Consider the following 17,869-nt stretch of genomic DNA (forward strand, 5'->3'; position numbering starts at 1 on the left):
ACCTAACCACTGTGTCACACGATTAAGCATTATTCCTACTCACTTTGTCCCCTTCAAATGCAGAACTGAAATTACCACATTACGTTCTACTGTGGCGACAGACACTATTCAAGCAGCATGCTATGGTATTGGTATGGGGATTTCTGTTTTACCAGGACTAGCAGACATGTACCTTAAACAGAGAAAAAATTAATTACATAACTATTTCTTGATGTAATAATTAAATCTGTACGACTTACCCCTTGTGTAGGTTCAAGAAGATGAAGGTGTTGAAGGAACAGTCTTTTTTGGAGTTGAGTACAAAAGTAACACGGGGCATTTGGGATTAAATGCAGAGTATAAATTTGTACATTGTGCCGAAGAATGTTATTTATTTTAGGAATACTTGATACAGATGAAAAATATATTCAGACTTTGGTGCTGCTACTTGTGCATCAGTCAATCAATGGCAATTTCAAAATGCACAGTCTGTGGTGCTCGCCACACACCAGATGCTCCACCGCATCTAGCCGGAGCGTGGCACACACTTGTTGCCCGCCTTGACGGACTTGTCCTTGACGAATCCCGCATTGCACAGGCAGAGCCCCGGGCCGGAGCAGATGCCGTTGATGCAGCCGCCGGGGCAGTTGGCGATGCAGCGCGCCCCGCGCAGGTCCATCGGGTCCTTCACGTACCTGTAACACCGGGCAATTTTTTAGGACACGTCTGATGTAGCAAAGATGCTGACAGACCAGAACTTTATGACCACTGTCCACCACAAGACTGAAGCATATGGTGAAGATGCACTACCTTATGCAAGAGTGTGTAGGACTTCAAATAAGGCCAACTTGTCCGTGTTAAGGAAAGTTGGCCTGTTTCAGCTTCTAACATCAGCACAGCTGCTGTGATTGCCCGTGAGGATTGGCAGACAACATTACATAACCTCAGTGAAGTGTCAAGAATTTCATATGGCAGTGTTCTTACAATTACGCACAGTCGTCTCCATACAACCTGTGTTTGTGCCGGTCGGGTGTCACGTCTGTCGACTCCCGAACAGAAGCCTGTGCGAACAGAGATGAGCCGTGAAGTGCTGCGGCTTCTTTCTGATTGAGGGGATGCATTTCTGGACTTTATCATCACGAGAAATGAGTCAAGGCTGCATCATTATGACCCTGAATGAAAATGAGCCAGCACAGTGTGGAAATTACCTGGTTCTCCAACACCAAAAAATTCAAAAGTTGTTCCATCTGCAGGGAAGGTGATGTTGATCACATTTTTTCACTCTCCCTCACACTACTGTTATGGCAGCACACTACACATCAGCTAAACTGGGGAAGCAGATTGTGAGGAAACTACCAGATCTTTCTCAGTCTGAGTGACCATTTCATCATCGTGACAATGCGCAGTCTCACATCGCAATCAAAGTCATTTAGTTTCTCGCAAATTCAACATTACATGTGTGTCACATCTGCCCTGTAGCCCAGATCTCACTCCTTGATTTTTTTAATTTATTCTCATCAGTAAAGGCAAAACTTTGGGGCATTCAATTTGAGAACTCAGAATCATGCTCAAGAAAAGTGAGGCGATTCTCAAGGACCTGACAAGGAGTGGCCTGCACTATGTGCTCGAGGACTTGCTGAGATGCTATAAAAAGTGCATAGGAGTAGGAGAGGAGCACTATGATAAAGATCTTGTAAACACTGAAATGGAATGACAAACATCAGTGAAAAAAAAAATCAGTCTTAGTCTTTATTGATCATTTTGTATATAAGTGGAGCTGATATGAAACAGGAATCATACTACTGGTGATTGGGCTAGAAATCAGGAAATCCACTTGTAGCAGTTTGCCTCGACTTTTCTTTCTTCCTCTGTTTTCCTCCGTGTCGACGTACTGGCTGAAAAAATAGGGGGTGGACGTGCAGTACTGTCTACTGTAAATGATGTAGCTGACAGATGCACAGTTGTTTTTCACAGTCCTACTTTGACTTTTCACAACTCCCCAATAATACACATTTATATGGCCAGTGCACTATTGTTTAACTTCCCATAAGCCTCATTAATAGTCAGCAGGTGAACATCTACATACTGCTACAATAGTTTCCTGTTGAACATCTACGAGCAGTAAAAGCCTAACCACAAAGTTTACAGTTCTTGAAGAATAGAAAAGTGTGTATGGAGCAGACACTGTCACTGTTTTAACACAAGGCCTAATTGTTTCACACTTATTACACACTTAAGCTGATGCATTGCTGTCATTCTACCCGATACAGATTACTCATCAAACTTGGCCGTGGACTGTCTCGTGACCAAAAATTGGATCCTTATATATCATCACAATTATGGATGCTCAAGCTATACATTGTTCACAGTTAACTTTAAAGAAATTACAATTAAAACTTAACTCATTAAATTAACTGAATACATAGAAAAATTAATTCTTTTTAATGTTTCTTCTATTACAAGGTTTAGGCCAAATTACTTGTCTAAATCATGAAATTAACAAATATCGTTACACAAACAATACTTTTGACAAAATTGTTAATTACTCTGGAATTAATTAAGGGCTGTCTTTGCTTACATGCTTTCGAATAGAACCAAATAGATACTTTAAGATTACTAGCGTTTCATGTTGCAAATGTTTATAATTAGTACAGAATTTATATTTGTTTATACATCAACAATAGACTTTAAGTTACAAAACAATTACCGATTTCACCCTAAAACGAAAGATACTGACTAGGAATAGTCAAAATAAATTAGAAAATCAATAACATACATAAAATTAAGCACAAAATTATATTTGGTGTTATATTCCTTAAAAATCCCTACTTGCTTCATCACACACTGGCATAAGCGACTTTAACAAAGGGCAGATTATCATGCCCTGTTGTCTGGGAACGAGTATCTCTGAAACGCCGAACCTGGTCAGATGTCCATATACAACTGTTGTGAACATCTCTGGAAAATGGTTTAAGCAGTGTGAAACTGTGAGTATGTGGCAAAGTTTTCGATGTTCTGTCCTCATCGTAGAATGTTGTGCTCCATAAAGCAGGGTCTGTAGCAGATATGACGACAGCATACAACACTGGTGCAGACAACACCGTTCAGCACACACTGGCAAACGTGGGGCTCGGCTGCTGTAGATGCCTAAATGTTACCGAATTGACCCAATGACATCACTTACAGCTTTTAACACCTATTTTTGACCTGTTTTGTATCTGTATCGATGCTGGAGGTGACCAGTTGTAGTGTTACAGACTACAGTGGACAAAGCACTATCGAGGTTATGATGTTTCCTGGTTGGGCAATTAACATTTCGTGTTACACCGAGTAGATGATCGTGTCCAGATATACTGTCATCTAGGTGAAAAGCTGCTAGAAACTTACACCACGCCACAGGTGCAGACTGGTTGGTGTAGTTTTATACTACGAGGGAGATTCTCCTAGGCTCTGTCAGATCTGGAAGGCTGCCAGTTTTAGATGTTTCGGTTAAACGAAAATCAGATGGTCAGTTCAGCCACTCTGTAAACCACAAACCAATGCTCACTGTGTCATTGCTGAATCCAGAGAGTTTTCACCACCTTGTCCAGAAGATAGCTCCTCTAAATACAATGATATATAGAGCCAAAGCTGGTATGTGTTGCAAAAGAATGGCTATGGGACTTGAGATATAAACTTTGTTCTCTCATTGTAGGTGGTAGGTACCTAGTAAAAAGTAGGTCATTCGAAGACCAGTATCAGTTGCAAAGCGATTTAGAAAAGATTGCTGTATGGTGTGGCGGGTGGCAGTTGACGCTAAATAACGAAAAGTGTGAGGTGATCCACATGAGTTCCAAAAGAAATCCGTTGGAATTCGATTACTCGATAAGTAGTACAATTCTCAAGGCTGTCAATTCAATTAAGTACCTGGGTGTTAAAATTATGCACAACTTCAGTTGGAAAGACCACATAGATAATATTGTGGGGAAGGCGTGTCAAAGGTTGCATTTCATTGGCAAGACACTTAGAAGATGCAACAAGTCCACTAAAGAGACAGCTTACACTATACTCATTCGTCCTCTGTTAGAATATTGCTGTGCGGTGTGGGATCCTTACCAGGTGGGATTGACGGAGGACATCGAAAGGGTGCAAAAAAGGGCAGCTTGTTTTGTATTATCACGTAATAGAGGAGAGAGTGTGGCAGATATGATACGCGAGTTGGGATGGAAGTCATTAAAGCAAAGACGTTTTTTGTTGCGGCGAGATCTATTTACGAAATTCGGTCACCAACTTTCTCTTCCGAATGCGAAAATATTTTGTTGAGCCCAACCTACATAGGTAGGAATGATCATCAAAATAAAATAAGAGAAATCAGAGCTCGAACAGAAAGGATTAGGTGTTCATTTTTCCCGCGCGCTGTTCGGGAGTGGAATGGTAGAGAGATAGTATGATTGTGGTTCGATGAACCCTCTGCCAAGCACTTAAATGTGAATTGCAGAGTAGTCATGTAGATGTAGATGTAGTATGCTTAGTATGTTTGGTCATTAATAAACAGTTTCAATTTCAATAGCTTTGAGTTTTAGTTTGTAAAATATTGTGCTTAGCTTCTATAAAACCCTCCCCTCCTCCAGCTCTTCTCCTGGGTACCCTACTGTGCTATCTTTAACCAATCCCCCCCCCCCTTTCCCCCAGCCACTCCTTTCAATTCCATTAAATACAAATATGAGCAAGGATGTAAGAGTACATTTTGGGATAAAATTTTTCTAAGAAGGAGGTGAATTATTCTCCACAATAAATGTTGGTTTATCATCACAAATACTTTCATTCTATTGTCATTAAATTCCATGGTAAAGTGAAGGTAATAACCATTGTAATGCATCCAGACAAAAGATCAATTATTTGAATCAGTTGATGTAACCATTATATGCATAACTACAAAAATAGATTTGTAACTAAGATGCTGTAAATGTGCAAGATGCCATAATGCAAGAAGTAGTGCAGGAGGCCAATTTTGTACTCACCTTAAGCAGGGCAACAGAATGAAAAGTATGACATAAGTGCCACACAATTTGAAGATGGAGAGAAACGCACTCAGTGCATGACACAAAGGTTCTACAACATTCTTCACAGGTGGCCTTCCTGTCTGCATAAATTTAAAAGATCCCGCCAAGTAGTGGCTGGATGACTTGGGTGGGAATGGGAGGAAAAAAAAAATAGTGCAGTAGAAAATTTTAATTTTTTTTCTGACCATTAAAACTAGAATAAAACTTTTCATAATCTATTATGGCATGCTGACATCTGGGAATGATTATGTAAACATGTGAAGTGTTATCAAATACAATAATGAGGAAGTGTGAAAGACATAACACACAGATGGCCCAAGTTTGATGTGGAGAGGGTGGAGGCACACTTGGTGGAGTGGGATGGCTGAGGACGGACATCTCGGAAGCTCCTCAAGGGACCACAAAGATTATGCAATAGTTGTTTAGTGTCTCCTGCAAATGCTGAAGTAAATGACTGAATGGATTCAGTTTTGTTTAAAGTGTATTTTGAATTAGCAAGAAAAGATTCCATGCCCCTCTTGACCGAGTAAGTATGCTTACACTATATGCTTTGCCTTGCATTGCTTCTTTTCCCTGTATCAGTGTTTTTACCACTGACTGTCACAACTACTCAGTAGACAAGACTGGTCCAAAGTAACCCAAATACGGCTTTATTTGTGAAGGACTCAACTGCAATGGAAAACAGACCCCTGTGAATCCCCACGTAATAAGACACAGTATGCTGATGTGAGTGGCACACTGGAAAGACACACACAATCAGCCAGTCAGCACTGCTCCATGCATATATAGGTATACACACCAGCAGAAGGCGTCGAGTCACTACACGACTTAGGTTCGTTCCTGAACCTAACCTCTGGCACTAACGGGACAAATATGTGAGCAAGTAACTAGCACTCAAAATGTATGTCACAGTGGAGCTGTCTGGTAAGTTGTGTGTACATACCCCGGTTTACACGTGCAGACATCAGGACCGGTGCAGTCACCCATGACGCAACCGTGCGTGCAGACGGGGACACAGACGTTCGACTTGGGAGCCGACTCCGTGTAGCCCGGCAGGCAGGTGCAGCGGCCGGGGGACGAGCAGACTGCTCCCGGGCCACAGCCCTTGGGGCAGTCCGGGCGGCACAGCACTGTGGCGTTCCTACCCTGTAATGTAAGGACGACCAATTCAGGTTAATTATTGCACGTACCTTAGTCCTACAGCAACAAGTATGGTTTGAAAGAAAATATCTTACTTCTACACCTCAATGAGCCATCTAAACCAAAGCCCAACCAACAAAATCTAATGTACAATATAGCCAAACTTTATACTGACCCTCGACGCAGCGGACCCGACCTTCGATAAAACTGACCTGACCCTCGACAAAATGAACTGAACTCTTCATTCTGACTATATGGCATGTTAGGATGTAAGGTCATAGTTGTGGAAGACATTTGTTGTGGCAAAACACACACCATTGTACATAAGGAGTGTCTAGTACAGAGAACAAGCATCACTGCAGGTCAGTGCTTTTGCAATAATCATGTCCCAACATGGTCCAGGGAATATCTCAGTTTTGTCAGTAGAATCAAAAAACTGATGTACCTCTTTTTAACATAACTTATTTGTATCCACAATGTAGTAGCCACCAGAAAGATCGCGGGAGGCGCACATTGGCACGGCGCGTCATGGGCGGTAGTTGCCGCAAGTAGAGTCCCGTCCACCAGAGGGCACGCGAGAATTCGGACGCGACCTCTGCCGGCGTAACAACAAGAACAACAACAACAACTCCAGCAGCACGGGCCGTGCCCAGTCAGTCTACATCGGGCATGCCTAGGACACAGTCCCGGTCTACGCTAAGTGAAGTGCGACGTAAACGTGAACAGTGTTACTACACAATTGGCGACGAGTAGGGTCGTTCTTTCGCGTGTTGCGTCGTTGTTCCGGTTTCGCAGTTTCTCCACGGCATGGAGGATTTGGTGCGAGTTTTGGTTGCGCAGCAGACGGAACTCGTGGCCACCATGAAACAAGTGCTTCCGGCGTTGCTCTGCACGCCGTCTGCTCCGGCGCAGTTCCCTCCTCCCTTTCCCTCGTATGACGAGACGGCGGAGGATTGGGACGCATATGAACATCGCCTTCGGCAGCATTTCCAGGCGTTTCATGTTGCCGAGGCGGAGGTATGTCGTGCTCTCTTCTTGTCTTGGATATCTCCCTCGCTGTATCAAGTTTTGCGGCAGCTAGCGCCGTTGCAGGAACCCTCGTCCTTGACTTTTGACGCATTGTGTTCATTGCTGTCTTCATATTATCGCCGCCGCACGCATGTTGTGGCGGCTAGGGTCGAGTTCTATCAATGCAAGAAACAGCCCCATCAGTCTTACCGGGCGTGGGCCGCTACCCTGCACGGTCTTAGTCGCAAGTGTCATTTTGTCACGGAGCAGTCGCGAGAGTCGTATGCCCACGTTATGGTACGCGACGTCATTGTTCGTTCGGCCCCTGATAGGGAGGTCCGGCAACGGGCCCTGCAGTTAGAAGACCCTTCCCTCGAGGAAGTTCTGTCCATTGCTCAATCGTATGAAGTCTCTCACGCGGCAGGTCAACAGCTGGAAGCGTGGTGCGACGTCGCGGAGGTTCAGGGTGGCGCGGCCGCGTCCACTGTGTCCGGGGTGGACGACGTGCGAGCGGTACAATCCGGCCGTTACGGCCGCTCCCGCACGGCGCGTAAACAGAATTCCGGCCGCCGGCCCCTGTTGCCGTCCTGTGCGTCGTGCTATATACATCACGATCGGTCAGAGTGCCCCCAGCGTTGGGCCGTTTGTCGCAAATGTAATAAAAAAGGTCACATTGCTAAAGTTTGCCGCTCAGCCTCAAAGGCATCGAAGGAAGCAAGTACAGAGGACATGGACGTTGACATTCAGGAAGTTTCATCGGGCCAGGCTCCCGACGCATCGGCCCACAAACTCTTATTGAGGTGTCGGTTCGGTCGCGCCGGTTACAACTGCAAGTAGATACGGGGGCGGCAGTTTCGTTGTTGAATGCACAAACTTATTCCGACCTTGGATCGCCCCCGTTGGCGCCAGTTTACCGGCGTCTACGCGGTTATGGTAAACAGTTCATTCCCCTACTGGGTCAATTCACTACCGACGTGACTTACAAATCAGTCACTCGGCCTATTACTTTTATTGTTGTCAGTGATGCGAGCTCCGCTAACCTTTTTGGCCTGGATGCCTTTCAGGCTTTCGGTTTTTCTATTGCTGACACCATACAGTTGGTCTTCGAAGACGTTCCCTATCACTCATTGGAATCTTTGATCTCAGACTTTCCAGATATTTTTGAGGAGGGCCTGGGGCGTGTTTCCGATTTCGAAGCTCACTTAACGTTGAAGGCGTCGGCTCGCCCGCGTTTTCTACGCGCGAGACAGATCCCCTTGTCTCTCCGCCCTCAGGTAAAGGAAGAGCTAGACCGGCTGACAGCCCTAGGGGTCGTTCTTCCCGTTTCTTCCAGTGAGTGGGCTTCGCCCCTCGTTATTGTCAAGAAGCCCTCAGGAACCTTACGTCTTTGTGGCGATTTCAAGGCCACCATTAATTCCCAATTGGTGGTGGACACCTATCCTTTGCCTCGTGCTGATGAATTGTTCTCCGCCGTGGCGGGTGGCCAATATTTTTCGAAAATCGAGCTGTCGGAGGCTTATCATCAGATACCTCTTGATGAGGTCTCCAAACGGCTGGCGGTCGTCAACACCCCGTTTGGCCTTTACCAATACCAGCGGTTGGCTTTTGGAATATCCAGTGCCCCGGCGATATTCCAGCGTTATCTTGAGCATGTCACGTCGACAATCCCTCATTGTATTAATTACCTGGATGACATAATTGTCACAGGCCGCAGCACGAAGGAACACTTGCACAACCTTCGCACCCTCTTTCTCAAATTCAGGTCTGTGGGCTTGCATTGCAACCTGCGTAAGTCAACCTTCTTCCAACCGTCCATTGAGTATGTGGGCTACACCGTATCTCGGCATGGCATACAGCCACTAGGAAGTTTGGTCCAAGGTATCGTCAACCTTCCTCGGCCCACTTCGCTGAAAGAGTTACAAGCTTTTTTAGGCAAGATAGCCTATTACCACCGGTTCATTCCCAGGGCTTCCACTATAGCCCACCCCCTGTACTGCCTTCTGCACAAGGGTGTTCCTTTTGATTGGTCGCCTGCATGCGAGCGAGCGTTCACCTCGTTGAAGGGCCTCCTCACTTCGGCCCCTTGTTTGGCTACTTTTGATCCCCGTAAGCCGTTGGTCCTGGCTACAGATGCTTCGCAGTATGGGGTGGGGGCGGTCCTGGCCCATCGCAACGCAGACGGTTCCGAGCAACCACTGGCGTTTGCGTCTAAAACGCTTAGTCCCGCGCAGGCCCATTACTCCCAGGTGGAAAAAGAGGCTTTGGCCATTGTCTACGCTGTTACCAAGTTTCACCCTTTCTTGTACGGCACGAAGTTTCAGTTAATCACTGACCATAAGCCGTTAATATCGTTATTTGGCCCCACCTCTCAGATTCCGGATAGGGCGGCCCACAGACTACAGCGCTGGGCCTTGTTCCTCTCTAAGTACCATTATGACATTCATTTTCGCCCTACAGGACAGCATGCCAACGCCGACGCTCTTTCCCGTCTTCCGGTGGGCCCGGATCCTACGTTCGATCGAGAGGAGATTATGTGTTTTCATTTGGATGTGGCGTCCCGCCAAGCAGTTGATGGCTTTCCGATCACTAGTTCTAGAGTCGCCAGGGAAACGGCGGCTGACCCAGTTCTCCGGCAAGTAGTTCGCCTCATTCAGCAGGGATGGTCCTCCCGCCCTCCAGGCCGGGCCTCGGACCCTCTTCGTAATTATTTTCTTCTACGAGACCGCCTCTCGGTCTTGGAAGGAGTTCTCCTTCTGGCTACCGATGATACAGCTCCTCGCGTGGTTGTTCCTGCAGGTTTACGAAGGGAGGTCCTCACGTTATTACATGCGGGGCACTGGGGTGTTTCCCGTACTAAAACCTTGGCTCGCAGACATGTGTACTGGCCCGGTATTGACAGAGAAATTGAGCACTTGGTGGCCGCCTGTTCCCAGTGTGCGAGCCAACAAGCATCTCCCAGGGCAGCGTTCTCTTCATGGCCGCCGGCAACACAAGCATGGGAACGTGTTCACATCGATTTTGCGGGCCCGTTTCTCAATGGCTTTTGGCTCATTGTCATTGATGCTTATTCCCGATTCCCGTATGTGGTTCGCTGCTCCTCAACCACTTCAGAAGTTGCAATCCAGGCACTAGCAAAAATCTTTTCTGTGGAAGGTCTGCCAATCACCCTGGTCTCAGACAATGGACCGCAGTTTATTTCGCAGACCTTCCAGGATTTTTGTAGGCGCTTCGGTATTCGGCACGTTTGCTCTCCCCCCTTCCATCCACAATCGAATGGGGAAGCCGAGCGCATGGTGCGCACATTTAAGACACAGATGAAAAAGTATGTGCACGAATTTCCTGCAGAGGAAGCCTTGACGTTTTTCTTGACGGCATACCGGACCACACCAATGGGCGACCGCAGCCCCGCAGAGCTCCTCCATGGGCGTCAACCTAGGACTCTGCTGCACCTCCTCCGGCCTGGTCCTCGCCAGTCTTCACAAAACGAAGTACCTGGTTTTCCACTGGGTAGGTCGGTCTGGGCCCGTGGGTTTGGTCGCAATCCACGTTGGATACCGGCGGTGGTCCTGTGCCGAAATGGCCGCCGGCTCTATACCTTGCAGGCGGGGGATCGGGTGGTACGTCGTCACCAAAATCAGCTACGTGCAAGTTCGGGCACCCACCCTCCGACCTCTCGGACACCGGCTTCCCCATTGCCGGCACCTGTATTGGTTTCACAGGGGACGTTACCTCCTCTCCCCGCTGTGACTCTGCCGCACTGCGATGGTTCTCAGCCTTGGCAGCCTCCAGTAGCTCCAGCACCGGCATCGCCATCATTCGAGATGCCCCAGCGAGAGCCGGCCCCCCTTGCAGGTTCGGTTTCTCAGGGGGCTAGTTCACCTGTGGTTGCCCCTTCCCCTTCATCCCCACCACTGGGTCTTGCCCCTCCCGAGGTGGAACGGGATCCGGAGTTCGACAGCTTGTCACCCGTTCTGTCCCGAGCTCCGGTTGTGGGACGACGGGGGCCTCTTCGTGTGGGTCACTTCCAGCCGTATTCGAAGGTTCCAGCTCGAGGGTTGGCAGATCCCCTCGACTCCGGCCATCCAATGGATGTGGAGGTCATCGCTCCTGCCCGACGCTCCACCTTCCGACGCAGTGGATCACAGTGGATTCACCCCCCGAAGGAGGAGGAGTGTAGTAGCCACCAGAAAGATCGCGGGAGGCGCACATTGGCACGGCGCGTCACGGGCGGTAGTTGCCGCAAGTAGAGTCCCGTCCACCAGAGGGCACGCGAGAATTCGGACGCGACCTCTGCCGGCGTAACAACAAGAACAACTACAACAACTCCAGCAGCACGGGCCGTGCCCAGTCAGTCTACATCGGGCATGCCTAGGACACAGTCCCGGTCTACGGTAAGTGAAGTGCGACGTAAACGTGAACAGTGTTACTACACACAATATTGAGAAGGTATTCTGATACTACAGAATTAAGTAGACATTTCATCATTGTAAAAAACAATCAGAGAGAACAGAAAGTAAATAACAGTTTATTAAGAACATTCTAAGTGCCATACCAGGAAACTGACTTGTTTTAAGTGCCAATGTGAAAGTGTTTGTTCTAAGTGTCGTTAATACTGAGACATTGAATTTTATTTTTGATAATACAAGTAAAGAAATACAGCAGTAATATTTTAAATAGCAGAACTGTAGTCAACAAAAACTGTTTCTCATTTTTTTTACAGTTTTTTTTTTCTAGACAATAACAAAATTAAATCCATGGAAAAAAACTCCTCAGTACTGACTTCTCTTTCTTATGCAAGTCTGTTCTCGAGATCAGATGTTGCAGTGTTTGCTGTGAAACTCCCTGCACTATCAAAAAAGAAATGGCAACATTGTCAACAGGTCTTGCTCTTCTGCAGCTGATACGCGTGGCTGATCCTTCAGATGAAGTACAGCGTGGCACACATCTGCAACGGTCTTTCCTCTTTTGAATACGCTGATCTTTTTACATTCTTCTGTTTCTGAGTAAGAATTTTTAAAAACTATTTGAGATGGATGAGAGGGAGACTTCACTCATACTGTATTTGGAGATCTTACACATCTGCATTGACAACAATGTTTCCTCATCATCTTTAAAGTCAAAGCAATTAGTTGTATGGATGGGCATTAGATGGAATGGGTTCACATCTTTCACTGATGGAACTTCTGAGGGAAGCACTACTTGATCTAAGGGCCATGCACCTTCTAGTAATGGAAAGTTTCTTCATGATTTGACACTTTAAACATGTCTAGGGACATGCAACAGTTTACTGAGAACGTAATAGTACTGAAAACATGTCTGAAAAAGATGGCATTTAGAACTTCAAGTTCTGTAGTCTTGTCATCCTCAGTTGCTTTTATATTATGGTATGTCAATAATTATTACTTTGCCACTGTCTAATAACAACTGAATAAAACAATTTTTGTGCCATAGGTGTTTCACCAAGGCATTTACAGTATCCTGTAATATGTAAACATTTTTGTACCCCAAAATAGTATCAACAAAAACATGTACATACTACTCTATCAGAAAAGTTTCAGGACAGGTGTTTTATTTCTGAGTTTGCAATACTAAAATGGAACAAATGTTATTTTTTATGTTGCCTGGTATTTGTGCATCCCTGAAATGACCTTGTCCACGTTTCCCCACAAACACACATTAGTTACGGCAACACAATAGATGCCAATTGTGAGCAAAGACTGAAGATAAATTCTGCACTAAGCTTGGGAAGACCCGTAGTGAAACGTGGGCAATTATTAAGCAAGCACATGCAGGTGAGGCGCTTTCAAGAAGTTGTGTTCTCAAGCGACATAAAAGATTTTGTGAAGTCAGAGATTCAGTGGAAGATGATCCCAGAGCTGGTCGCCCATCTACAGCACATACCAATGCAAACGAGGAGTGTGTAAGGCAGCTATTGCAAGAAGAACATCATTTAACTGTACCTGTGATATCAGAAGAACTTAATTTGAATTGTGATGTGAGTCATAATATTTTACATGAAGATTTAGGGGAATGAAAACTTAATGCAAAACTTGTCCCTCACACACTAACAGACAAACAGAAAGAGGAAAGCTGAAGAATTTATGCTGAACTACTGGATGGAGCCAGATGTGATCCCACATTTCTGTCAAAGATTATTCCTGGCAATGAAAGTTGGTGCTACCACTACGGCCCTCACATGAAATGTCAAAGTGCTGAATGGTGGGGCCCTGGATCACCAGCCTAAAAAAGAAGTCAAATGACATCCTTTGAGAACAAAGACAGTGTTGAATCCATTCTTTGATACTGAAGGATTAGTATGTTCCTCCAGGTGAAACAGTGAACCGAACTATTTACATCGAAGTCTTGAAACATTTACAACAAGCAATTCGGTGTTGTTGCCCTGATGTGTGGCATTCTCAGGACTGGTTCTTACTGTGTGGTAGTGCAAGACCCCATACTGTATTATCTGTTATCAAGTATCTGGCCACACATTCTGTTCTTGCCATACCACATACACCGTATTCGCCCGATCTCTCTCCTTGCGATTTTTTCCTGTTTCCGTGAGTGAGAAGGCGACTGAAAGAAAAGCTTCATCAAGATATCTCAGATGTCCAACAGGCTGTGACAAGTGAGCTTACCAGTACCTGCTTGCTTCCAAGACCTCCAGTAACATTGGCGACTGTGTATAAATAGCCCAAGGGACTACTTCAAAAGGAGTTGGTAAGTGCAATTTTCAACCTTTAAGAAAACCTGTCCTGCAATGTTTCTGACAAAGGGAGTATTCCACCCTACTGAAAATTCCTTGTGTAGAATAAACGAAAGATGCATATGATACAAAAATTGTGTTTTATCCAGTTGTGGTTGTACGACACTTAGAACATTTTTCATTCCCACTCTTCATATGATGAACTGGAAAAGTTGTGAGCAATAGCAGACTGCTAATTAACAATAAACTTAAATTCACAATTTGTGAGTATCATCATCAGACTGAATGAACTCCATAAATTTCGAAATTGGTCATTTTTTGCTTTATGAAACGAAGACCGACTAATTTAATTTCCAAAATATCTGCACTCGGTGGGTGCTGAAAATTATTACTGATCAGCACATAACTTATCACATTTAGTTGATAAAATATTCTGAAGACCACGCAGATGTTATCCGAGGCCTGGATAGCGCGTTGTTCAACAGAATGTAAAAGGAGTTCTGTGTAGTGGCAGCAATTCTATGTCCTATTCAAACAACAGCCAACAAAAAAATTATGGGAACATTCTTTTCAGATTGATTAAGGATTCTGATATTCAATCCAGCTCAATCAATGTATGCTGACAAACCCTCTGAGACATTTGGGAGATTCCATAGTACCATTAAAAACTTCTTGCATGAACATACACAGCGTCACCACTACATGCAAGTGAGCCGGCTCTTTGTTACCACTGAAATTCTGAATGATTTTAGCCATTATTTCCTCTTAGTACACGCCAAGGGAGCTTTTTTTCTTTTAGTCATTTTGAATGAACGCACTGATAAAAACTGTTTCTAACACAGCTGGACATGAAAGATGCTATGTATGAATAGCCAACAAAGTTACCATCATGTACTGGGTTTCTGTATTTATAGTTCCAGTTTCATAACGCTGTAGAAAGAGAACCACTGCTAACAATGATGTCAAAATTGAACAGCATATTATTGACAGGGGAAACATCACGGAACAAAACAAAATTAATGAAAATTGAGCACTAGATGGTGCTGTAAGTGTGAGAATACGCACACCAAAAGGTGTGCAGTACAGAGCTGTTCCTCGATTTGTGACCGAGACATCCGACACGACTGACGCACGAAGGACTGCATGCTGCTGGTAAAGCTCTTTTACAAGAACAGTGACTGTGCACCAGTGGCCCAGCAGAAGTTGTGGACACTCGAGGGATGAAAAAAGGCGCTGCAGTCTGGAACCGCAAGACCGCTACGGTCGCAGGTTCGAATCCTGCCTCGGGCATGGATGTTTGTGATGTCCTTAGGTTAGTTAGGTTTAACTAGTTCTAAGTTCTAGGGGACTAATGACCTCAGCAGTTGAGTCCCATAGTGCTCAGAGCCATTTTTGATGAAAAAAGGCATTGTTCTGATGCCTGCTAAGGGTCTGTTTGCAAACCGCCCCAGTCTGTGTCACCTGGCCACCAAGAGCTGTTGCATAGTGATTTGATTCACGGATCCAGTTATATGGCTCCTTCTGTGTACAGCGATTTTACGACTATGACGTGTGGGGCCTGAAGATGGTGTCAGTGTAATGTCGAAACTGGTTGCATATAAGAAGTTCATAAAATAAATTTCTACAATACATACGGCTGTTGGTAAATTATTGTATCAAGAGATATGGCTTTTGGTTAAACAAATTTAATTCACTGCCTATTGTAGCTTTGTATCACTTATGTTTTTGAGTTTTATGTTAGTATCTAAAACTCACTTGTCCTGTACTCTTAATTTTTTGTACTTTATGTACTACATTTGTCTCTATACATTGAGGTAACAAAAGTCGTGGGATAGCAATATGAGCATATACAGACGGTGGTAGAATCACATATACAAGGTATGAAAGGGCAGTTTGTTGGCAGAACTGTCATTTGTGCCAGGTGATTCACGTGAAAAGGTTTCCAACATCATCATGGGTGCACGAGGGGAATTAAAAGACTTTGAATGCGGAATGGTAGTTGGAACTAGATATATCCTGAGATCCACAGTCTCAGAAGTGTGCCAAGAATACCAAAGCTCAGGCACTACCTCCTACCATAGACAACACAGTGGCCGACAGTCTTCACTTAACAATCGAGAGCGGCGGTGTTTGCATAGAATTGTCAGTGCTAACCGAGAAGTGACACTACGTGAAACGGACACAGAAAATGTGGGATTCATGACGAACGTATCCTTTAGGACATTTCAGTGAAATCTGTCATCCCTGGGTTACGGTAGCAGACAACAAATGCGAGAGTCTTTGCTAACAGCACAAAATCGCCTGCATCGTCTCTCGTGGGATCGTGACAGTATCAATTGGACCCTTTGCTGGAAACCGTGGTCCGGTCAGACCAGTCTCAATTGCAGTTGGTAGGTCCAAGATGTCAACAAGGCACTGTGCAAGCCGGTAGCAGCTCCATAATAATGTGTGCTTTATGGTCCTCAGGTCCAACCGAACTGATCATTGACTAGAAATGGTTATGTTTAGCAACTTTCAGACTATTTGCAGTGATTTACAGACTTCATGTGCACAAACAACAATGGAATTTTTATGGATGATAATGCACCATGCCACTGGGCCACAACTGTATGTAATTGGTTTGAAGAACATTCTGGACAATTCTAGTGAATGATTTCGTCACCCAGATCGCCCCACATAAATCCCATCAAACATTTAGGAGGCACAACTGAGAGGCCATTTTGTGTATCAAATCCTGCAGTGGCTACACTTTCTCGATCGTAGATCGCTTTAGAGGGATCACGGTTCAGTATTTCAGCAGGAGACTTAGACGACCTCGTCGAGTCCGTGCCATCTCGAGTTGCTACGCTGTGCTGGGCAAAAGGAGGTCCAAAACAATATTAGGAACTTTCCTATAACTTTTGTCACCTGAGGGTGCGTGTGCTGCACACTAAGTCAAAGTCAGTCAGAAGTGAGCATTGTATCTGTTGAAACATTATGTTGTTCTGTGTAAGTAAAGTTATGTTATTAGTCTGTCTGTCAGTCAGTAAGAAACTGTTGTGGCATCAGTATTTGTCACTGGTGAAATTTTGTGAGACTACTCAGAGGCTATCTAGTTTACTGATTTATGTCGCTAAATTTGTACTAATACTCTGCAAGAAAGCCGATCATTATATGTGTAGAAACAATACGTGTAAATTAATAGCATTTGTTATATTATCATTATTGACTGTTTAAATACCTGATGATCATAGCAAGGAGGTTGGTGAGGACTTAAACATACAAGAATTAAGAGGTACAGAAAATAGCTTTGTAATTTTACAACTTCCATTTCTCGAGACACTTTGGCTCTCTCTAGTCTTATGAGTTTATCAGTAGAGCAAGTGTGGACAGTGTACCTTCACACCGGATGGTGCCGTCTCCCTGACGTAGCCAGGCAAGCAGTCGCACGTGTTGGGGGCAGTGCACTTGGCACCCCGCCCGCAAGGTGTCGAGCAGCGCGGAACACACACGCGGCCCGTCTTGTTCTTCGTGTCTTTCTCGTACCTAGAACACAATTGTTTAGTTAATTCAGGGTCTCTTAGACCCTCTGCATCATCTATTGTCACAACAATGCAGAACAAATCCAGGTAGAAATACCACTGCAGTACGTTATCCCACACGGAGAGCCATCGACAGATGTAGAAATAACTTCCTGTGTGACACACGGAAGTGTGTTGGGACCCTTGCTGTTCGTGCTGTACATTAATGACAGTGTACACTTCTCTCAGGTGATGCAGTTATTTACAATAAAGTACTGGCTAAAAAAAGCTGCAGCAATATTCAGTCAGATCTCAATAATATATGGAAGTGGTGCTGAGATTAGCAACTTGTTTCAAGTGTTCAGAAATGTAAAACTGTGCAATTCATAAGATGACGACAGTATCAACAAGTCACAACTGGATCTGGCTAACACACAAATACGAGGGTGTAAGAATTTGTAGTGATATGAAATAGAATGTTTACAAAGGCTAAA

General features: G+C 44.9%; 1 protein-coding gene across 1 annotated transcript in view; it reads right to left on the minus strand.

Annotated features, from left to right (window-relative positions):
• Window positions 1-339: 339 nt before the first annotated feature.
• The window catches only part of LOC126215127 (tenascin-X-like), a 121,153-nt gene continuing 103,623 nt past the window's right edge, over window positions 340-17,869 (minus strand). The window contains exons 8-10 of the mRNA XM_049941788.1: window positions 17,253-17,400; window positions 5,965-6,167; window positions 340-674 (exon numbers count right to left, since the gene is read on the minus strand). Of these exons, the coding sequence (XP_049797745.1) occupies window positions 506-674; window positions 5,965-6,167; window positions 17,253-17,400 (520 nt within the window). The 3' untranslated portion in view covers window positions 340-505. The remainder of the gene's footprint in view (window positions 675-5,964; window positions 6,168-17,252; window positions 17,401-17,869) is intronic.

Source organism: Schistocerca nitens, chromosome 12, assembly GCF_023898315.1.
Source record: "Schistocerca nitens isolate TAMUIC-IGC-003100 chromosome 12, iqSchNite1.1, whole genome shotgun sequence".
NCBI lineage: Eukaryota > Metazoa > Arthropoda > Insecta > Orthoptera > Acrididae > Schistocerca > Schistocerca nitens.